Consider the following 24,703-nt stretch of genomic DNA (forward strand, 5'->3'; position numbering starts at 1 on the left):
GATAACCCCATCTGTCTCTTTTCAATCATAGGGCAATCCCCAAAGGGATTGGTGTGTGTGTGTGTGTGTGTGTATGGCCACTGTGCTGAGGTGGGATATAAGGGAACACAAGGAGTGGAAGGGAATGGTTCATCTGTCAAGTCACTGGAAGGGGAGTCCCAGCAAAATTAGATTGGAAACCATACATTTATTAATAGAAAAAATGTGTTTAGTTGTTGGGCTTAATGCATTTTGTCCAATGGCGCTGAACAATAGCTTTGTTTCAGCTGCACTTAATTGCGGACATCTATTGTCAGAAATGGGCCATTTTCTTAGTATAGACAATGCTCTAGTGCAGGGATCGGCAACCTTTGGCCCGCGGTCCGCCAGGGTAAGCACCCTGGTGGGCTGGTTTGGAGCGGCGAACCGCGGCCAGTGGGAGCTGCGATTGGCTGAATCTGTGGACGCGGCAGGTAAACAAACCGGCCCAGCCCGCCAGGGGGCTTAACCTGGCGAGCCGCAGGCCAAAGGTTGCCGATCCCTGCTCTAGTGCCTCCCTCCTTCCACCCAACACAGCGAGAGCCCGAACTCTATGGGACCAGGCAGCTAAACTGTGTTCTGTAGGAGAAGGGAAGAGATGCTTGCGGCTGGCTGAGACTTCAGCATTGTATGCATGGCATTTTACTTGTCATGATATTTGAGTATCTTAGTTTATTTCAAGGGCTAATAATTGGGATTTGGTATAACTGAATACTAATGCCTGAGACTTCTACAAATTCCATCCTATCTTTTATAATAGTCATCTGGGTGAGCAGATCACCAACTGTCATTAGGACCTTACCTGCATAGAGGATAACGCTGTTACCCAAGTCTCTTGCATTTATTCCCAAGATACTCTTTTAAAAACAAACAAACAAACAAAATTTGTGTACCAGTTTCCATGACCACGAATATAAGATGTGATGGGGCAGCCCTGCTGCGTACTTCTCAGAAGGCACTAGGTTTGAAGTATCTATCATTAACTTTGATTCTGGCTATAAGAGTTTTTTAGAAACAGGATTCCATCCATCTCGTAAATGTTCCCAGTTCCACACCATCCAACTCCCCCCTCCTCTGTCCCAATATTTACATTTGACCTTATCAAACAAAGGCTTTTTCTGTATCAAGGGTCATCAACATAACAAGTGCACCCTTCCAGAAAGTCAAATGGATCATTCCTGTAACTCTGCATGTTGTTTGCTAATTGGTGGCCTTGGATTAACCCCATCTGATCTCATGGCAGTAGAGACATACCAGTGGATTTTAATAACCACAAGTGACCTTGGTGTTCTGCCTCTTTCAAAAGATGGAAGAGCTTCCATTTTGTATAACCTCAGTTTCATAACATACATTTTCTGGTATATGCAATGTTAAAAGGTGGATGTGTTGAAACACAAGAGCCAATGTATATTTTGCAATTCTACAACTCTATTTTTTTTGATCAGCAGCACCTACGACACTGTTTTTAAAAAATATTTTGTCTTTTGTTATATTTCCCTGTTCATTGCCTAGGTATCGCAGTACCTGGAGTGGCTCACAGCGAAGAGTGCCAAACTCAGGTCAGACTGTTAGGCTATGGCTACACTATGAGGCTTTTAGCGACACAGCTGTGCCGCTACAGCCGTGCTGCTAAAAGCCGTGCAGTGTAGCTGCTGTTTGTCGGCAGAAGAGTGCTCCTGCCAACAAAGCACTGTTCACACCGGTGATTTTCATTGGTCAGACTTTTGTCGTTCGGGGTGTGTGTGTTTTTTTAACACCCCCGAATGACAAAAGTTTTGCCGACAAAGTGCCAGTGTAGACTAACCCTTAGAAATCAGGGCAGCTACCACATTGAATACTTAAACAAAAAACTAACATCCACTGAGCAAACTATGCTACAATCAAGAAAAAATGCTATGCAATTGTCTGGGCAGTTAAGCAGCTTAAACCTTATTTGTATAACAAAAAGTTCACTGTACTAAGTGACCATGCCCCACTAGCATGGCTACACCGAGCTAAGGGAACCAATTCTAGATTACTTCTTTGAAATCTATTGTTGTAGATGCTTTATCGAGAATAGGGAATCCTTAAGATCTATCCAGAAGTGTCAGTGACGCCCCTTTCATACACTGATGAGCGGAGGGGGGAGGCACTAGGGAGGGGTGTAGAGCATGAGCAGTGGGCGGGGGACATTGGGGGTGGGGGCCAAGCAGGAGCAGGGCCTGGGGCAGAGTGGGGGTGGAGCATGGGTGGGAGAGGGCCAAGCAGGGGTGGATCTCAGGGTGGATCATGGGCGGGGCTGCGATCCAGGTCTAGGGAGCTTCCTCTGCCCATGCCCTGAGGAACTTATGAAGAGAATCTAAGCGACTGGCAGACTATTACACTAGGGAATAGGCTAGATCACCCAACTCTTTTTTTCTATCTCTAACTTCTGTGATTTGCTCTGGAATTCAAAATACATGCCTACATCTACCACTGGGTAAAAGGGAGGCTAGCACAGGAGCCAAGGCAGAGAACAGGCAAACATACGCATACAAAGAAATCAAATCCTTTATTTACTAACAGGCCAGCTTCTGCTGCCCTGATTCATGCTGACTCGTACTTTATTGTAGATACTAGTCATCATGAGTAAGGGTACATATTATGCTACAGTAAAGAGGAATGACCTTGCTCTCTAGGGCATTGTCAAATTTCACATATCCTGTTAATTACATTTCACTGACACTTGGAGTAATAGTTTCTCTTTTGTTCCATGATGTAAATATTGCAAAAGGAAGGGTGCAAGAGAATTGCTTCTTTTTAAACGCAAAAGAAACCCTACCCATTTTGGATGGACCAAATCCTGCAAATTTAAGACAATATCAAGCCCTAATCTGTAGAGGTGCCTGGGGCAAAAGGGAGCTGAGTGGTACTGGCCATGCACGTAGTACAAAAAACTAGAATTGCTCAAGGAAACCAAGAAGGATTTTAGCAGGCATGTTGTAGGGCTCTTTTCAATAGAAGCAGCATGCATTCCTTATTAATGTGTGCTTCACAGAGCAACACACACTAGCCAGCTTCCTTTTGCCAGCAGAGCACACCTGCATGAGGTTGCAATTTATGAAGCACTGCTAGAATAAGAGCGATTGTGGAGGAAGGTGATTTCAAACTTTACTCTCACATGGTCCTTTTAAAATGAACATAGTAATACATGACATGACTAAAACACCACTGCATGTTGTTATATATAAACATTCCTGCTATTGTTCTGTTAGCTGCCATTTGCCTCCCTCACAGGCTTCAGGGGCACTCAGTGGATGGGGCCTAACAGCTAAGCATTAAGAAAATACTACTCCTGGCTTTGGAGAATAGATTTATACCAGTTCTTATCAAATTACAGTCCATGGACCACCTGTAGGCTGCAGAGCCCTTTGGGCTTGTCTGCAAAATGAAACTTTTGACAATTAAGCAGTGGGGGATTAAGACATTGGGAGGGGAAGTGGGTCCATGAGGGAATCTTTTTCTTACAAAGTATCTTGCAATGGAGAAGTTGACATACGCTGACTTATGACATATTGTTAATTTTTTTCATAGTTGCATCTTAGGCTATTGGCTACACTAGGACTTTGGTTGCTAAAACTTTTGTTGGTCAGGGGTGTGAAAAAAACAACCCCTGACCAACAAAAGTTTCACCCGCAAAAGCGCTGGTGTGGACAGCGATATGTTGGGAGGAGAGCGTTTCCCACTGTCATTACTACCGCTGCTCATTGGGGGTGGTTTCATTATGCCGATGGGAGAGCTCTCTCCCATCGCATAGAGCAGCTACATAGGATACCTTACAGCTGCACAGATGCACCAGTACAGCTATGCTACTGTAAGGTTCGGCGTGTAAACATAGCTTAAGACAAAGGACATCCAGTTCAGTTCAAACTTGAAGGGTTTGTTGCTCTTTCTGTGGCTGTCTAATTTTCATCTACTAGCTTGTTTCCACAAATAGGTAATGGTTAATAAATCTAAAAGGCGTGCTTGAAACTGTATCACAGCAGTAAGGAACTGCATTCATTGGGCACTCAGGACTAGAACTGTGTAAAGGAGTGAATTTTTGGTTTGCCAGCAGTTTCAAAAAATTGGAAAAAAAATAATAATTTCAGGTCAACCTGACCAAAATTTGTCCGAATTTTTGGTGACTCAAAGAGTCAGGATTTTTTTTTGTTTCATGTTGTATGAAATACTTCATTCAACCTGAAACAAAGTGTTTTGTTTCTATTTCAGGCATCTTTAAACATTTTAAAATATAACAAGCAAAGGTAATTTGGAAACGAAGGACAAGATTCACCAGGAGACTTAAGTGCCGTTCATGAAACCAAGGAGGAGCAGAGAGTTCTGCCACCCCTTTATAGCCAATAGTTTTGGAGCCACAACTTGAACTGAGGTTCCCACATCCCAGCTTAGTGCCCTAACTACTCAGCTATTGAAATGGGTATCTGTCAACTCTCCTGTCGAAGCCATTCCACTTTGTATAATAAATTAAATAGTCATTGGATCAGAGCATGAGAGTGACTCTCTAGCGTGGTGGTTAGGGCACTCACGGGTGGGGGACATCTGTGTGTTCCAGTTCCAGTGAAGACCCACTAGGGTTTGGGCCTAGGGATTATCACTCTTCCTCACCTAAATCCCCTAAGAATCTAGCTTTAAAAACATAAAAATGTTTCAATTTGGAAAGGTAAAAACCCTTTTTTTCCTGACCAAAATAGTGTGCCAAAATCAATTCAAATTTGTGAAATGTTTTGGTCAACCCGAATCTGAATTTTTCTGTGAAAAAACTTTGGCCAAAAAATTTCGTCTAGCCCTACTCAGAACCCATAGCTCTTCCCTTCACCCCAGCAGCACTCATAGCTGTTGCTAAACCAAATTGTAACCTTCCCTCAACATGCTCCCTGATCCAACCTGTCCACCACTTTCTCAACAATGACTATCCACATCTGTTTCCCACCTGCTGAATCAATCTGTGAATTTAGCAATCTTCCAGCAACAGTCCTACCACAAAATAGTGATCCAACCTGACTTCAAAGTTGAAAATTACAGAAAAATTGCTGAAATATGAGAGCAGATGCCAAAGCAGTTTCTGCAATGATGTGGTGTAAGGTCAGGCCTTCCACATGAGGCAACTAGGAAGGTTACATTTATTACATCCCGGCTATTTTTCAGTTTTACTCAACCAATAACCAAAAGGATTGCCAATAAATAGTAAAATAGAGCGGAAATTCCAATATCTGCTACATCCTAAGTGAAGATCCCATGTGTAAATTGCTTCACTGTTTGTCGGTCACTACACAGGGACACTAACAAGTGCTAAAGGGCTCTTTGCGATCTCAGAATAAATAATCCACCTAGAATCTAACCAACGAATAGTCTCCATGTTCAAATCCTGACACAATGTGAACATTCAAAATGACTCACACTCTAGATTTAATGGCACCTTGATGGTAAGTGCTCCCAGCTACTAGCTTTCCTTGGCAAATACTTGTTCTGCCCTATTTCCATTTCAGCGCTTTAAGTGGTTTTGTAAACAAGCCTTAGAACACATAACAAGCTAACCATTCCAAGGCCACATGTGGAATTAGTATGCTACTATCTGGGGAGGAGTCTTCCTCACCTAGCTTTGGTATGGCCATTCCAGCAGTCCTCTTCATTTGACATGCCAGCTGTCACTCTTTCATCCTTGCAGATAGTATATGGTAAAGTTGACCAGAACTTTTTTGAAAGCTTCAGTTTTTCTTTAATGTCTGTTACCTGATCAAGAGACAAGAGGCACACTTGGTTAAAGAGGACATCCATACTCACTGTCATTTTTAGATCAATGGTACTAAAAGTCAAATTCCTGTATTTCCGAGCAAGGCACATTGCATTTGGGTTGAGTAAGCACAAATAATCCAAGACACCTTTAACTCACTCTTCCTCAAGCTAGACGTTTTTAAACAGAGAGAAAAGGGATAGCAACAGAGAGAACATTTTGGTTTTCCCTATTCTCCTTTTTGACTGAAGGGTTCTAAATTTCCATCCTCCCAAGCATCAATCTGCATGATAGTCTAATAAATGCCAATTCAATAAAACAGTGTTTCATCAGATAAAATGTCTCACCCACTGATCTACTTGGTTTTGTAAATTGTCTAAATAATTATATTTAATTCTACATGTCTAGCTTCTAATAACTGTTGAACTGGTAGTGAACAGATGCAAAGTACCCAAAAGCTGTGAGTAAAATGCAGTAGATTTGGAGTCTGTGATGCTGAAAAGATTACACACACACACACATCCATCTATATAACTAGAGCCAGATAGATATTTATATGTAGACCTCAACTTCAAGAAATGATAGGACAGATTTAGAACAGGTCCCTGAAGTTGCAAGCTCCCTTCTGTGCAAGAGATTGCACCAGTTGGTATAAGCCAGCAAACCAGTGCAAACTTGCTTTCAGCATGTATTTGATGAATGTTCAGACTAAAATGTTATCAGTTTTTGTTTTGCATTTAGTTTACAAGGGCAGAAAATCTATAAACGTAGCTAAAAGGCACAACAAAGGGTAGGCTACAAAAGATTAATGGTATCATTGGGCCTGCAATGGTTGTTCTTATGGAAACAGATGCATTTCATATTAAATGGAATAAGATTATGGGGAACTTGTTGAATAGCTGTCAAAGGAAATCACTGAGTTTTATTCTTTATTCTTTAAAAACCAAGAAATAAAAGCTCTCTGTTCTTCCATTCAGTTTTAAGATAGGATTTTCAGTGGTTAAGGTACAAGATTGTACTTGGCTATTTATCTCTTTTATCTTTTGTTCTGAAGACAGTGCAGCTCTCTGAACAAATGCCCCACACTGCTGTGTAATGCTGAAACTCTGTGAAATGTCACATTATACAGCAGGTGATAGAAACATCTGAGAATATTGCATCTGAAGTACTGTGCACATTTTCAACGGTTACTGAATAACCAAGATTCTAAATAAGTAAAAAAGTATTTTGTTGCATGACTTGTTGATTCCTGCAATAATAGAGATCTATATAAATCTCCTCCAACCCTAGTTGTTTAGTTTTAGTATCACACACTGCAGCAGCATGTGCAAGCCTTTTAGCTCTGAACTGGGGAGCCCTTTCAAGCCAAAAAATTACACACCAGATTATCAACACTAGGCAAACGCTCAGTGACTTTGTAAATGGTGTTGAGATAAATCAACACAGTACATTACAGAATATTATATTGATTTCTCCTGGTCCTTGCTGGATCTTTCGGGTCCCTCAGAGCAGAGTGCCAGAGAAGTGAGTGGACAGGAATTCCTCCCACTCCTGTTTGCCTGGGACTGAGGGACAAAACTGAGGTTTACCAGTGACTCAGCTAATCAAGGCAAGCAGCTCTGCTAACCCCCAGGTGCTCCCATACCAAGGTGTAAATTCCACAGTGCAGTAGCTTGGATAAATTCTATACGACACTGTCTGGCTTGAAATGGGGGAAAAATAGGCTGCAGAAAGCAGTAACAATTCCAATAAACTCCAGGAGTTTAAAAGCAACAGGAGAACATTTCTACTCTAATGGCTGTGACTAACTACTTATTTAGGCTCACTGTGATGCCTGGTGAGCAGTTATTTACAGAAGTATTCCCACTGACATCAGTGGTGAGCATGGATTCTCAGGAGTAGTGACTTATATGAGGAATGGGTTCTGACCCCTAAAACTTAGATTTTGATAGCCATATGAAAAAGAACATGACTGGCAATTTAGGACTGTACACTTATATTTTGAGTCACAAAAGAGTAAATATCCTTTGGAAGGGGCCTTTCTTTCATTCATGAAAGGCTTCCCTTCTGCTGTGCTAATCCTGCGCTTCCATACAATTCTTAGTAAATTCTCACAGTACTGTAAGGGATTTTAGTGGAAGTCCCATGGCTCAAACCCTGGATAAGGTTTTCAGAATATCCCTGTAAAAATGAACATGAGGGGGTCCAGATCCATTGTCATTTTTGCAAACGTTATGCTGTTGTTGCACATGTACTCTCTGTGTGCGCACTGCTTTACACCACAGAGGAATGATGGATTATTAAACTTTATAATCAGAGAGATTTTTCTACACTACGAAAACAGACAAGACTAAGTAACAAGAGCCTGCATATAGCACTTTGCAAACATTAACTAATTAATCCTCAAAGCTTTCCTCTGTAGCTGGGGGAAATGACAGAGAGAAATTTGCATGTACAAATATGGCCAAAGCACAATACTAGTTCTTATATAGTACTTTTCTTCTATAGTTCTCAAAGCACTTTACAAAGGAAGTCCATATCATTACCCCCATTTTACAGACAGGGAAACTGAGGCATAGTGACTTGCCCAAAGTAATATCAGTAGTCGAACCAAGAATAGAACCCAGGACTCCTAGACTCTAGTTTAGAGTACAAGCTACTAGACCACACCAGCTACATAGGATAATGCTTACCACACCAGGTACCTGTGCTCTCCAATAATGTAGTTTGAGAAGAGGTGATACTATAGTGCTGTAATCACTGTGGAATGACAAATGTTTTGTTTCTAATGGCCCCCACTGCAGATACACTTTCTTAAAACTCAGATTATGGAAAGCTACACTCTAAAAATAAATATTTAAATTGTATTAGAGTGGGGAGTGTGGTAATGAATATTTTCACTTGCTAGCTATGTCCTTCTCTAGCCCACTTTACTCTGTCATTAAACAGTGTTGAATAAGGGCATTGACACAACTCATCAAGTCTTTTATTCTTTCACACTGCTTTACTGGGACTTCTGCTCATCCTTTTGAAGCATGGTAGCTATAGCTGGACTTGACAGGCTCAGCTGACCTGCTATTTTTCCCCCCTGAAGCTAACTTTGACTTTGGATTTTCTGGAAGTACAGTGCCATTTCTGTTAGCCATTAGTGGAGGAGGAAATGGTGATACAAGCTACTTGAGGTTCCCTTTAAGAGATGGAGTGGAGGATGATGGTCATGTTTATTAGAGGAGTGGGTGGGTGAAATTCTGTGGCCTGCAAAGTACAGCAGAGTCAGACTAGATGATCATGATGGTCCTTTCTGGCCTTAAAGTCTATGAATCTATGTTCAGTCACATGGTGTGAAAGCTGAGTGGATCAGAGATATATTTTAAATGTAAGTCAAATAGCCGTAAAATACTGCACAGAATTAGGGAGACATAATTCTATGGAATTCATAACATTTTCCTGTGGGTTTCGGGTGACTTTAGTTGTGAGGTCATCCCAGCCACATCAACAGAAAGTCTCCTATTAGTCACCACAGTTATGTGTTCTCCACAATACATCTTTTGAATATCAACAGCATTCTTAAAAAACACATATCAGATGTACAGTACCCCTAAGATGAGATAAAATCCATTAAGGATTCAGCTAATATTTCTCACTTGTGGTTCATGAAGTCAGACTACTGTAGCCCATTCAGTAAGCTGTGGCCTTGTAAATGATCCCTTGGTATTTATTATTCTGTGAGCTTTTCATCTGAATTAAGGATTATCTTTCAAGCTCCGTTAGACTTTTATGAAAACATTTAAACAAAAGGCCTATGTAATTTTGATATTTTATATAGTTCCCTTCCACTCTTTCTAGCAGGGATTGGCATTCAAAATCTCTTTGAATGGGATTCATCTGATTCTTGCTTGTCAGACTTCACGATCTATTTTGAACAATTCATCCAAACATTATTTTGAAAGTGTTGATCTGAGTTGCAGCAGCTGTCCATCATAAGAAAAGGGACTTACAAATTGCCACCCACAAAAAAATTAGATTTCTGGTTCATTAGTGCATGTATATTTGGTGATGGGTTTGAAAATTGTACAAGGTTAGCCTGGCCCGCCTCTGTAATTGTTAACAGAAAGTTACTGTGTGAGTGAGAGATGTTAAATGTTTGAGCATGAATTTAGCAATCCTTCAAGGGGGTCTTAAGTACTGAGAGGAAGGATGGACTTGTGGTTAAAGGTATTGGCTTGGGACTCAGGAGATCTGGGGTCATTTCCTAGCTCTGCCACAGACTTCCTATGTGACCTTAGGCAAGTCACTTAGGGTACTATCTCAGCAAAACACTTGGACGTGTGTTTTATTCCATCCCTGTTCAGCAAAGCATCTGCTTAACTTTAAGTATGTTAGTCCCTTTGAAGTTCAAAGTATAAACTGAGGGTAAGACATTACCATTCTGATTTTTCAACTTACCTTGTACACAAGACAAGTATCAGGCCCTTAAATCTATAGGGAACACAATCCCAGAATGATTAGCTCATCATAGAAAAATGCCTGCTAACTCCTACTATTCAGAACAGATAATTTGGGTTAATTAAGAAATGTAACACAAGAATAATAAAGGCCTGATAACAAAATGATGGCATTTCATTAATATGGAAGACCCAGGAGAAATTTATCTCAATATTTTTGAATTGTGTAGTCACAGTTAGGAATTAACCACACAATCATCTGCTTTCGGTAACAGTCTGTTGAACATCATACAGGTAGTAACATGAGCAAGACTCAGGCATTGTTTTAAGAAGAAATGTTTCCTATTACTCTTCCCCTCTGACATTTTTTGAGCCACCTTTGTATGGTTATTCTGCAAATTTCAGATGGTTTTGTATTTTAAATTTAAGTGGGAAGCTAAGTTTGCCCTTCTGTTGAAATGTTCTCCCAAGTGAGGCCCAGAGAGTCTAAAGCAGTGATACTCAGACTGCGGCTCATGAGTCACCAGTGGCTCTTTAATGTGTCTTCTGCGGCTCATTGCAGTACATGATATTAAAACACGGTGTGATTTAATTATTAACCAATCAAAGGTATTAACCAATCAGGATGTTTTTACTATGTTATTAACCAATTTAGTTATCAACTTGCACTAAATTATTAATTTATTTGCTGTGAGAATTATATATAAGCTAAATATTTCCTTTGTCATACTGTTTAAATATGACTATATAGATCAGGGATCGGCAACCTTTGGCATGCGGCTTGCCAGGGTAAGCACCCTGGTGGGCCAGGCCGGTTTGTTTACCTGCCGCATCCACAGGTTTGGCCGATCGTGGCTCCCACTGGCCGCGGTTCACCGCTCCAGGCCAATGGGGGTGGCGGGAAGTGGCGGCCAGCACATCCCTCGGCCTGCACAGCTTCCCACAGCCCCCATTGGCCTTGGACGGTGAACCGCAGCCAGTGAGAGCCACGATCGGCTGAACCTGCGGATGCGGCAGGTAAACAAACCGGCCTGGCCCACCAGGGTGCTTACCCTGGCAAGCCACATGCCAAAGGTTGCCGATCCCTGATATAGATAGTACTATAGTAAATGAAACAATGAATTCACACTACTGTGGCTCCTTTGGGTAATGTTGATCACTAATTTGGCTCCTGAACAACTGAGGTCTGAGCATCACTGGTCTACAGCCAAAATCCAGGGTTGGCTTTTATCCCTCTCAGTTCTGTGTGCAAACCTCCCACTAGTTACCAAGAGGTGTAGTGTCAGCAGGAGTAACTCTATCAGAGCTTTCTGGGCAAAATTCTGCACTTAAGTAAATAGTGGCGTAAATGGTCAGAAAATGTTTTAAGTGGGTATGCTCTGTAAAGTATGGTAGTGTAATTTGCAACCATTTGGGACCATGCCAATTGACACCAGGTGCGGAGCTGATCCTTGGTTGTCACTGGGTGTGCAGAACAAATGTAACTTACATGCTGAGGAAGTAAAAGGGGAGATATAGCAACAAAACCAATTAAGAGGAAGGTGTAAGAGAAAGCAAGTGGTGTTGCCACCAAATGCCAATCTGGTGCAAGTTACCATACTTGTGCCTCTGGCATACAACATGTAACGTACACCACCAATTTATGTCACTTTGGAGTTTGGTTCTCATTATTTCTAGGTGAAAGATCACACAACCTTCTCCTTAGTACTAGTCAGAGCAACATACTCAGACTCGCTCTCTCTCTCATACACACACAACATGCTTACAATGATTCAGAGATAATATAACAATGGGTATCTCAAGACTAGATTTATGTACATAAAGCCCAACTATTTAAGTCATGTGTTGCGTAGTGAAGTGCACATCCTATGTTGGTTAAATGGTAAGGGAGAGGGAATGCGCAGATCATTGTGATTTGTGTGATTTGATTTCTACTATGTCATGTAAGCCGAACACTATCCATGAATTTCATGCATTGATTTGGATTTATGGTCACTAGGGATTTATTTGAAAGCATTCTAAAACTAATGGCCAGCAATTTTGTTTATAGCAACATATTCAGTATGCGTATGGCATGTACAGCGTATCTGACTATTTATTATGTTTATGTCTATCATTATGGTGTGATATTAAGTATAAGAATAGTATGTCAAAAGCTTAAAATTATATTGCTGGTGAGTATTTTTAGTGACATTTGTTCACTAGCCATATAAACATACTGAATAAAAATGATATGTGCACTGCTTTCCTTTGATTTCATTCAACTTCATTCCTACCAGCTTGGCTGAAATAAACTATTGATCTTATGATCCATATGACTGTTAGGGTGCACAGTCCATGGTAGTGCTTCTGTCAACAACTATGACTGAATGAGACAACTTTAATTGTAGTCTTTTATTTTTGTTGTTTTTCAAACATTACTGAGCCTTCCTTAGGCTGCCTTCTCCCCGACCCCCTTCACTCCTCCCCCACAAAATCATCACCTTCCTTAGTAATTAAATGGCAACTTCCACAATTTGAATTTCCCAATGATGCCGGCTGAAAGTGACCATGATAATGGGTGCAGGTTGTTTAATTTTAATAGAAATTAGGTTCCTGAGAGGCTGGACCAGTTAAACAGAGGTTTGTAAATGGACCCATAATTGAATGAATTGGAGGTCAGCTTCTGTATTTTGGTATTATCACTATAGATGCTCATTGCACCTAATTTTTAACTTATACAGTATAATGATAATGGTAAGAATTAATCAAAGGTCACCTCCTTAAGAACTATAGACTGCAAAAAAATAAACAAAAAGTGGGTAGTTTTTGAGGTAGGGAAGGGCCCTGATCTAAATTTAAAAACAGAGTGAGTTGAGAATTTGTTCTATCCAGGTTATTTCTATACATTATATATATATATATATTAGTATTTCCTAATAAAATACTTTAAAAAGCCAAGTGGTTGCTGAACCACACACTTAGTTGTGAATTATTTTCAGCCTTTTAAAAATGTAACTGTATATCAAGTTGATTCTGGAGGGATTATAAATCACAGGCTGGCAGATTGCCTGTTGTTACAGCTGTATGCGTTCATGTGTGCATGTGGCCCCCTTTTGTGCTCAGAAGCCTTGGAGTCGCATAAGCCTCGAGATGGCACTATTGGTCAGCCTTTTCTCCTTTCTTACAACCATATGCTACATACAAATTATTTCACCGAGAGTAAAATCTTAGATTGTTCCACTGCATATAAAACTGACAACCCTGTTATTTTAAACTTGAAACTGACAGGCTGTTATTTTAATGAGGTCTGCCAGTGCCAAGGTTAACCAAAGCTTTATTTCCCTACAAAATGTTAAGGCCAGGGTTCTAAAAAAGGGTCTGTGAAATTTTATGGGTATTAATACTTTCTCAGCATGCATGTGTTCTAAGAATTTCACCAGGATGCCTATACAACAAATACTTGGGTTTTTAAATGATTGACTTTGTAACATAAAGTCATCTAAAATTCTTCCAATAACTCCCTTATCATGATTCATGTTTCTGCAGAGAAAAGGCGATGACAGCTCTTCTAATCAAGGAGAAATGGTAAATCAGTTTTAAAGCACAAATAGACACTTTGGTAATTTATAAAACAAAACTAATGAGCTAGGAGACATTCTAAAGCAAGTATGCTCTCCCCTTAGTATTTAAAATGAAATGAAATGAAGGGAATTTGATCTGGGAGAAAAACTCATGTCTCCTGACGAGAAAACTTAGGGACAGATTCTGCTCCTTTAATCATAGCAAGTAGAACAATACTTGACTACTAATTCTGTTGATTTCATAGATCCTCAAAGGTGGAAGGTATTTAGGTTCCTAACTTCCCCTGATTTCAATGTTACTACTCAGCATGGGTAAGGGTGCAGAATCCCCAAAGCAGAGATGGGCCAGAAGTGTTAAATGTGGACAGGAGATTGAACCCCCAAAAGTCTCAGGGTCTTCAGAGCCAGATAACTGACTTGGGCCTAAGAGAGGGTTTTTTTTCCATTCTGAAACTGGGGTTTTAAAGCAAGAGATGGAGCTCATTATATAGTTTTAAATAAAATGATTTCCAGACAGGTATGGTTAAACTTTCACTTTTTATGCTGAGCAGGACAGCCATCTGTGGGCTAACAAATACTTGTGCCCAGTTTTATGTGCATGTTTCAGTGCTTGTGCAAGATGTTGGCCTGTCAACCCTGGAGACTAAAGCCATCTGCCTCGTTACAGAGCAGATCCCGCACTGGCAGTGGCAGTGCAAGCTGGCCCACAAATGCCCTGCTGTTGTTTCTCAACATCTACCTGCAAGCACTACCTATAATGAAGAGATGGTAGGACAATCCTTCTAGCTCATCTAAGTCCAGGACCCCTCTGTGGGGAGTGCCACAAACCAGGTTACCAAATGGAGCCAAATGTCTTTTTTTTGTTATAGGGACACTTGTGCACTGAAAAATGGATTTAGATCACCAACTCATTACACATAAACCACCAGCTGGCAATGACTTTCCAGTCATCAGTGACTCATAGGGGATTTGAACCTGGGATGCAGAAGGGAAAAGCTTTATATTCAATTACTAATTTTTTGACTCATCTAAGAGCCCATTGTGACAGACTGACAATATCCTGGTCAAACCTTATGAATTAAAGTGAACTCTACTGAATTAAGTTAAGCCTTATTGAATTAGGTTTAATATCTTTGTAGTTCAATGTATTAAAAATGCAATTGTCTATGTGTTATTGAGAGATTGTATATATCTCCATGGGAAGGGTAAATAGGAGGTTGTAACATCTCCAGAGGAAAAAACCACCCCCCGGAAAGATGCACTTACACTAGTTCAGATTGGAATCGTCAGGGATTCTCAGACAAAGAGAGGATTTTTGGATAAATAGCCTGGTTTTTAAACTGGCTCAGGGCCTGCTTTTGGATCGAGCAAATGGACAGGACTTGAAGTCCAAGGTGGGTGCCAATCCTTATCCCTAATCACCAACCAGAACACTTATCAGAGTGAGGAGGTGATCTCAGATGAGTATGTAGGTTCTTTTATTGTTTTTAATGTTTTCTCTGTAGTGTTTTTACCTGAAGAATAAAATAGGCTTGTACAGAAAAAGCTGTGTGATACCTATAACTGTGGGCAGTCACAGTGTTAACTGTCTCTGAAGGGAAAGGAAACCCGTGTGCTTGGGCAGCCTGCCTCTTCTGGAAATAACACTGTGAAGGCAGGGAACTGTGCAGCCTGAAAATTCCCCTGTCAGAAGGGAGAGAGACTCAGGGCTCTACTCAAGAAAGGCAGTGGTTGGGGAGCTGGAAGCCTGAGCATGTGTGCCCTTGCTGGTCCACTGAGGGGGAATGCAAGTGCCGTTGCCCTGAAATGTGACACCCATTTTTAAAATTTTTTCCACTGGCAGACTTGTTAAACAGTGTCGCAGGGCGATTTCCTCAACTCCCAATATAGTCATTGTAGTAATAATAAATAACAATAACAACAATTACTGTTATTTTTAACCACTATCAGTATTACTGAACGTGGTTCCTGTATTCTGGGATAGTTTAAAATGTAAATTAAAGACCCTTATGCAGATTGGGAGGAAATCTAAAGACTGAAGAGACTTCTAGCAAATTTGGCATGATTTAAAATATGACGTTTTGGGAGACAACTGACAGAACAGCGTGGGCTAAATCTGCAGCTGGCAAGGGGGTTGTATCCACTGAACCCAGCTCTGAATTTGGCCCTGTGTACTTAAATATCTATCTCTGACCAAACTGTGCTGTGCATGATGTTAAAGAATCACCATTCCCTTTGTCAAATGGAAGCTGCTATTACAAAAAGAAAAGAAAAGAAAAGAAAAGAAAAGAATTCAATCCCCTGAAATGGGAAACTGAAGGGACCTGCAAAATCTTTTCCTATAATAACTGGGAACAGTGTTAAAAAGCTGGACTGTAAATCTGATTCAAGCAAATCCAAAGCACTCATAGGAATCAGCTTTTTATTGCAGATAAGTATAAAAACCGCACCGGAAGCATACTGGAATCTTAAAGATAAAGTGCCAGGGGCTTTTCTACTACAAGACTTAGTAGCTAAGCACCGATACTTCAAGAACAAGCCTTCATCTCTCCAAGAAGAAAGCTAATGCAAAATAATATCTAATGCAAACAATCAGTAATAAAGTAATTCTTATTTTTCAACTTCTATACCCTTTCAGCTACTCCAGAAATGTCTATCTGATATTGGTGATGAAATTGGTCATCCTTTCGACACACTTTGATGATTTTGGGGTATATTTCTTCTTTTGAGGCACAGAGAGTTACACGCATAATTACCATTTCAGACTATGGGAACGATGTGCAAATCACTTCTAATAGAGATGATATGTTATTCACAAGTGTTTTGTGGGGAAGCACAAGTTAGATTCACACATTTGGCTTCTAGATCATGCCTGTTTGAGGCTACGTCTATACTACCCGCCTGAATCGGCGGGTAGAAATCGACCTCTCGGGGATCGATTTATCGCGTCCCATCGGGACGCAACAATCGATCCCTGAATCGGCGCTCTTACTCCACCAGCGGAGGTGGTAGTAAGCGCCGCCGACAGAAAGCCGCAGAAGTCGATTTTGCCGCCGTCCTCACAACGGGGTAAGTCGGCTGCGATACGTCGAATTCAGCTACGCTATTCATGTAGCTGAATTTGCATATCTTAAATCGACTCCCCCCTGTAGTGTAGATGTACCCTGACTAACTCTAAAAATTGTGTGCTGTAGATTGAGAGATGAGAAATACTGGCATGCCTCATTTCTTCTAGTCACTACCTCTTAGTATGATTACATTGCAATCCTGATTATATATAGATCTCAGGGGACACCCATAACCTTATATATATGGGGACACCTCATAATCGGGGGTTCAGAAACATAAAGGCAGCCAGACCAATAGGCTTTAAAGTCTGTGCTCTTGGTCCCTTCCTACCCCAACCTCCTGCAGTGCATGTTTCCAAGCCTGCAGACTAGTTCCTCATGATTACTATATGGCTTCCCCAAGCTAGGTTGGCCCTGGAGAGGAAGCTGTACAGGGGACCCATACGGCAATGAAGAGGATAGAGAAGAAAGCCAGCTGGATTGTCTTAGTGCAACACAGGATGATATAACTGGGAATTTTGATTAATCATTCGTCTTAGAGTTTTATACTGCTGTCCACCACCACAGTATCTGAGATGTCTTCCATTCAACATTGATACCTGCAGTGGAGTCCCAGCAGACTTCATCAAGTCTCTGGCACTTCTTCCCTTTCAAGGTCAAAACTCCGCTTGGGGTAGGGTGTTTGGTTATCATTTATTTATTTTTGGTATGGGTTAAGGGCAGAAGGAGATGTCAATGTTGTGTCATTCTTATGGAGGAAAGGCCTTTTCAAAGAGATCAATCAATCAATCAGTTGGAGCTCAACTAACATTTTAATCAAACAGATTAGTAAACCTAATTTTAAATGTAGTTATGTCTTGGGTCAGAATCAAAGGGTTAATGCTAGTTGAAGGGGCTGTGAAGAATAAGAAGTTATATCTGGTGACACGGTGTATCTGTAGATGCATCTCAAAACCAGGGGTTAAAGTAGAAATAGGGACTTACCGGTACGGGGCTGGGTTGGGGCCGGCTCTGGTCCCTGGAAGGGGCGGGGCCTCAGGCAGAAGGGGCGGGGATGGGGAGGGTCAGAGCCAGCCCCGGACCGCCCTGTACCGGTAAGTGCCCTCCCCCGCCGGGGTAGCAGCAGCAGCTGGGGGCTCCGGCAGCAGTTTAAAGGGCCAAGGGCTCGGCTGCTGCTATCACCCTGGGCCCTTTAAACCGCTGCCAGAGCCCCCGGCTGCCACTGCTACCCAGGGCTCTGGCAGCAGGGCTCCGGGGGCTATTTAAAGGGCTGGGACTGTAGAGGCAGCGGGAGCCCCGGGACCTTTAAATAGCCCCTAGAGCCCCGCTGTTACTCCAGGGCTATGGGGGCTATTTAAAGGGCCCAGGACTTCCCTGCTTCTACCACCCGGCCCTTTAAATAGCCCCCGGAGCCCTGGAGCAATGGCGGGGGGGGGGGACTCCGGCAGCTATTTAAAGAGCCCAGGGCAGTAGAGGCAGCGGGAGCCCTGGCCCTTTAAATAACCCCTGGAGTCCCGCTGCTGCTACCCCAGGGTTCTAGCAGCGGGGGTCTGGCAGCAATTTAAAAGGCCTGGGGCTCCAGCTGGGGCATACCGGCTTACTTTCACCTCTGCTCAAAACCACATTGATCCTTTTAACAGATATATCACAACAGGCAGCCATATTACACAAACCCACACTTCATTTGCCTCTGCTATTACCCAGCATTAGCCAGGGGGAGGGATAGCTCAGTGGTTTGAGCATTGGCTTGCTTAAAACCAAAGTTATGAGTTTAATCCTTGAAGAGGCCATTTAGGGATCTGGGAGGAAGGAAAAAAAACAACTGTCAGGGATGGTACTTGGTCCTACTAGTAAAGGTAGGGGACTGGACTCTATGACCTTTCAAGGTCCCTTCCAGTTTTATGAGATAGGTATATCTCCATATGTTTTATTTATTGCTTCCAAGTTTCTGCCTCTCAGTGGTCTGATCCTGCAGAACTGAGACCCATCAGAGCTTCACCATTGACTTCAATAAGTGCAGGATCTGTCCCATTGACTTTTGTATTTTGTGTTCTGGATTATTTTTCCCCACGTAAATGATTCTGCATATTTCAAATGATTGGGGAAAAAAAAGTTAGGAAGGAATTAAAAATTAACGTAGAGGCTTTTTAGTATTGCATGAACTGATCCTGCTGACACAGAAACTTATTGTGTTACTTTTGGTGAAACTTTTTCTCCAGAATCCCCAAGAAAGATGGATCATTTCATGTTCATGATGGGCCTGAGGAGCAGAGAGGATACCATATTCTTGCATGACATCAGACACAAATATCATTTGTTAAAACATCTAATTCCAAAAAAGATAGTCGCACAAAACTTGGATTAAAGACAAAAAGAACATTTTCTGAGGCAGTAAAAGCCAAGAAGCATTCAGATTTGCTGTCACTGGCTTGTAAGCTTCAGTTCTGTATAGAATGAATTCCAAATATAATATGTACAGCAGGAGAAAGTCTTATCAGGGAAACAATCTAACTCAGAGGGAGATAGACTTACATTGCATATCCAGCACATGACGCATACTGGTGATCTTCTACATACCTTCCTACTGCAGAAAAGGGAAGGGTGTCCTCCAGTGATGTACCAGTATGTGGAGATGCTCTCTAATGACCTCTTGTGCTGTGCATAAGTGCTCCAGGTAAACAGTTAAGGGCTCTTGTCTGCAGCCCTTGAACAAAGTCTTGCTGGATTCAGGCTTGAAAACTTGAAAGTTCACTACAACCCCTCTCCACCTCTGCCTCCAAAGTGAGCAGTAGCAATGCACATTTTCCACAAAAGAGGCATGATTTTTATGTGATTACTGCCAGGCCCTTTTGCCGCCTCTTTGTTTTTCTTTTCTTAATCCCTCTGATTTACATGGATGATTTTGTTCACTCCACTTGGAATTTCCCTGTAACGCCCACTGCTGTTTCAAAATGAGATAGATACAGCCACCTGACTATGACTAAAGAAGCTGATCCCCTATATCCAGTGTAGTTAAAAGTCTATTTAAATTGCATTAATGAGAAACAGAAGAGGAGGACAGAAAAAGCGATGGAATATAGATTATTGGATCTTAAACCTTACCCCTGATTCAGACTCAAACCCTGAACAATAGACAAAATTTAATTTGGACCCAGATCTAAACAATACCACCTTTGCCCATCTTTGGCTGAATTACTGCTGTCCTGAACAAACAGTGTGCATGTGGATTGATATCAGTTCGATAGTACCAAAATATTAAGAACTATTCTCATTAGATTTCAATCACACAAATGGCAGAAACTTTGTGAGATTAGCTGATGTCCTGTTTCACGAGATTTCAGCCAGTCTGGGCTGAAATCCCATGAGATCATGTGCTCTTGCAAGAGAGCAGTGGGATCTAAACTGGAATCAGGAAATAGGTGCCTTCTAGTTTTTGATTCATTCTCAAACTAAAACCATTGGGGCTGGTTCATATATGGGGATTTGAGTTGGAAGCCTAGGACTCTGAAATTTTGAGCAATTTCGATTCGAGGTTCAGATTTTGCCTTATTCATAAATAGAATGCAAGTTGCATAACACCCTTCATATCCTAATCTGGAAAAGCTGAAGGGCAAGTGCCACTGAAAAATTCTGTGTAGAAGAAATCAGATGTTGCATCTGGTGTAAATACCATAAGTATACTGAATAATCCTAACCCAGTCACATAACCCCAGCTCTCTAGACCCTCCCATTATTCCATCTCTGTTATTATTTGTACTATGGTAGTACCTAGAGGCCTCAATTGAGCTCATAGTCCCATAGTGCGAGGTGTTATACAAAAACAGAGTGACAGTTCCTGCTCCAAGGAGTGTATAGTCTAAACAGACAAGACAGATCATTCTTATTTTACAGATTAAGTAGCTCAGTCACAGAGGGATTTACCTACAGTCACACAGCCAGTCTCTGGGAGAGGCAGAAACTGAATCCACGCCTTCACAGTCCCAACCCATTACCTTAACCACAAGACCATGATGGGTGTACTTTCCCTAACAAGCTTCCCCCATCCCGCTAAGAGACTGTGATACTGTAGGCAACCAGACCAAAAGAGATCTAAGTGAGATTTTTGTATAAACTGCCATCTCATTTAGACTCATCTAGCAGAACCTTTTTAGATTGGGAAGTTTAGCTTGTACTAACTGCCCTGGTACATTAAAAAAAAATCCCCTCCAAATTCTCTGCTGTAGAGGTCTGCTTTTAAGGTTCAGATAAACTAAGGTAACCTTTTCTCTTTGTTTTTAATTTTTCCAGGACTCTGCATTTCAGGGCTCCATCTGGGAAATCAAAACAGAAGTGCCCAGAACACATGCCCTGACTAATCTAATAGTAATTGCCCAATTTTGCAGATGCAAAAGGTTTGGATGTGTACACAAACTTTATGGGCGTTTCTCTGAGCTTCAGAAGTTTTTATACACAGCAGGAGTCGGCAATCTCTGGCACGCGGCTCGCCAGGGTAAGCACCCTGGCGGGCCGGGCCGGTTTGTTTACCTTCCTCATCTGCAGGTTTGGCCTATCGTGGCTCCAGGCCAATGGGGGTGGCAGGAAGGGATGTGCTGGCCTGCCGCCCTCATTGGCCTGGAGCAGCAAACCACGGCCAGTGGGAGCCGCGATCGGCCGAACCTGCAGACGTGGCAGGTAAACAAACTGGCCCGGCCCGCCAGGGTGCTTACCCTGGTGAGCCGCGTGCCAGAGGCGGCTGACCCCGATACACAGACTCACTATTCTGCCTAGGGAACCATGCTGAAAAGGGTAGTAAAGGGGTACGTCTGCCAAACCCTGAGCATCTGCTACTGCCTAAGAAAATCTAACAAGTACTACTGTGCTTTATGAACCACAGCGCCACCTGTGGTTGGCTGATAGCAACGTTTCTCCACAGCTGCTGGCCACCTGTCAGTGGAAAACAGTTAGAGAATTTGAAGTTGCTCCCTGCATGCATGCTGCTTAGAAGGAGTGGTGGTTACTACGAGTGGTGCTGGTAGCCTTATACACATTATTCATGGTGCGTCCCATTGGCAAAGGTGAAGAGGAGCAGTACTGGCCCTCCCACTGCCCACTCAGGTTTGGCCCTGCTAAATTAAATAAGAATGAATGGAGATATCCTGTCTCTGAGAGCTGGAAGGGCCCTTGAAAAGTCATTGAGTTCAGCCCCCTGCCTTCACTAGCAGGACCAAGTACTGATTTTGCCCCAGATCCCTAAGTGGCCCCCCTCAAGAATTGAACTCACAACCCTGGGTTTAGCAGGCCAATGCTCAAACCACTGAGCTATCCCTCTGCCCAATGCTGGCCCTCTATTGTGACAAGGGAATAGCAGGATCAAAACTGAATGAGTGGCGTTGTGACCTGGTGCATGGGGGTTGCAGCCCCACTCAGGGAGATGTTGCAGGACCAAACCTGAGTGGCGCTGTGACCCCTGTGCACTAGGTTGCAACGCAACTCACTCAATTCAGCACTGCTCCTCCTAGCAGGAGTCATGGGGCCAGCTCCTGTACCAGGGTTCCCTCTGGGGGCCTGCCCATCCTTGCCCCACTGCTAGCAGTCATTATCCCCATCTGCAGCAGGGATGGCTCTACAGGGACTTAAGGTGTAAACCATGGGAAAAATTTCTGGGGACTTTTCTGGGTTCTACCCCAGCATCTTCAGAGCTGAAGAAACTTAAGACTAGCTATTTTTTTTCCAGTTTTTCAAAATGAACTGCCCACCTTCCCATGCCACTGGGTATAAGCACAAATTCAAAGAACAGTATTGCTAAGCTCAAGTATTCGCAAGTCATGAGTGCCCCCCCCCCCAAATCAGGAGACTGGCTTAAAAATCACTAGATTTTTAAAATAACTAAAAGTTGGGTAATTGCATTAGCCTTCCATGTTTCTGAGCCTTTAGAGTTCATGTTTGCTAGCTTTTCTCTGCAGCATGAGGGCTAGAACCCCTTTTTTTTTTAAATGAAAGCTGGGATTTTCACATAATCATCTGACTCCAGGAGCTGGGGCTTTAAGAAAAAACGCCAAATACTGCAAGACTCGAGATAAAAATAACATGAATTTTGCCACATCAGGCACAATAAAAACAAAATAAACTAAACTGCTGTGTTGCACCAATGGAGAACGCATGTTACAAAGTCGAGATCCTCTCCAAGAAAAGTGGAAACGTGATATTATCATAGAAGACAATGCCACTCACAAGTGAAAAAATAACTCCTAATAACATTTAGCATTTATCCTGTACTTTACACTGACCAAGTAGCGATCCTACAAAGTCAGTCTGCACTTTGGACAGGTGCACATTATCACGTAGAGCTTATTCCTATACTCATTGCACGCAATGGCAAAGCTTCTACTGACTTCAATAGTACAGGATCATGGCCTTAGCTTGCAAAACCTGCTACTGAATTTGTGAATATTGTGCTCAGAAACATGCCATAAAGCCACAGTTCAACGTTGCACACGCTATTTTCTCTCTCTCTTTTTCTCTCAGCCTTCTACATGGAATATTCCAGGAATCTCTTACAATAAATTTATCTGGAAACAAAGACTGATGAGGTGGAGAATGGCTAGAAAGTTATCAGCACATCTGTGGGAGTGGCTAGCTGTTTCCAAAAGTGAGCTGTTTAGCTAAAATGAGAGGTATAAACTATTATTTATACCTCTGAATCACCTGTGAGATGAAGGAGAGAATATTTATAAACAAAAATGTGAATTTTGGCAGTGCAGTAGAGACCCCAACCTGTAATCTCTCTTTTCAAAATTTTAGGTGTTAAACACAAAGGAAAATAATATAATGCGGGGGCTCATATAAATGATAAATTCAATTCATGAGTTTAGTCATCAAATTGTTCAGCAGCAGTGATTATGCTATAATTTATACCTCATTTTTTAGTCACTGCAAATTTACTTCAGAGCTTCCTTGAAAATTCTCTGACAGTAATTTATGCAAGCCAAAGACATGTTCTGTCAAACTTGTCTCAGGCTATCACACTTCATTTGTCCATCAAAGCCAACAACATTATAAACAGGGAATTTGGGAAAAAAGTATTGTACAGCAACATAGTCCCTTAAAATGAATGAGAAAATGCTTGGGATGGAAAAGACATGGGAATGGGCTTTTAGACAAATAATCTTTCTGCAATCTTTCACAAAGGCAGAACTGTAGTTTCTGGCCAGTTACCTTTTGACTCTACCACACAAATATTCTTAAAATGGACCTGGTGTGTGAGGAGGAAGGAAAACAAAATGAATGGTCAGCATAAAAGCTCAGCAAGTGGTTGTTCTGAACAAAGGCCCTATGAAATACACATGTCTAACACCAACCTTCTGCTTTTTGATCACAGTGTACAATGCAAGAAGTAACATAAAGCAAACGTGGTGTTCAAGGAGACAAAAAAAAAAAAGGAAAATTATACTAATTACTGTGTTTTTTGTTCTGCACTGTTAACTTCTTGTCGTTGTACAAAAAACTGCCATGAGTAAGAATAATATGGCTGAAATGTGTCGGAGCCTGATGAAGATTTCCACCCATATAAAATGCTCGGATGCCATAATGTTCATTTGGCACTCCTGCGTCTGAGCCAGCATAGTGTTAAGGGACAGTGTGATGCTGGATGTACCATATTTCAGATCTGATGTAAAAACAAGCTACTGACCATTTGCACTAGCACTTTTCACAAGAATATGTGTTAGCTCTGGTATGGCTAAATTGTAAACCAACTAATTACATCTTGCCTAGCTACAGCACCTCTCCAAATTCAAATGGATACAATTTAATCCTCTAAAGGGTCTTACTGGACTAAAGGGCATAAGACGATTAAGAATGGCCATACTGTGTCAGACC

General features: G+C 41.8%; 1 protein-coding gene across 2 annotated transcripts in view; it reads right to left on the minus strand.

Moving 5' to 3' along the window:
• GPC6 (glypican 6) overlaps positions 1 to 24,703 on the minus strand; it is a 1,097,931-nt gene that overhangs the window by 12,317 nt on the left and 1,060,911 nt on the right. For both annotated transcript variants that reach the window (XM_034758270.1, XM_034758269.1), the window contains one exon: positions 5,633 to 5,769. In XM_034758270.1, the coding sequence (XP_034614161.1) occupies positions 5,633 to 5,769 (137 nt within the window). The remainder of the gene's footprint in view (positions 1 to 5,632; positions 5,770 to 24,703) is intronic.

The sequence above is a fragment of the Trachemys scripta genome, chromosome 1 (genome assembly GCF_013100865.1).
Source record: "Trachemys scripta elegans isolate TJP31775 chromosome 1, CAS_Tse_1.0, whole genome shotgun sequence".
Taxonomy (NCBI): Eukaryota; Metazoa; Chordata; order Testudines; family Emydidae; genus Trachemys; species Trachemys scripta.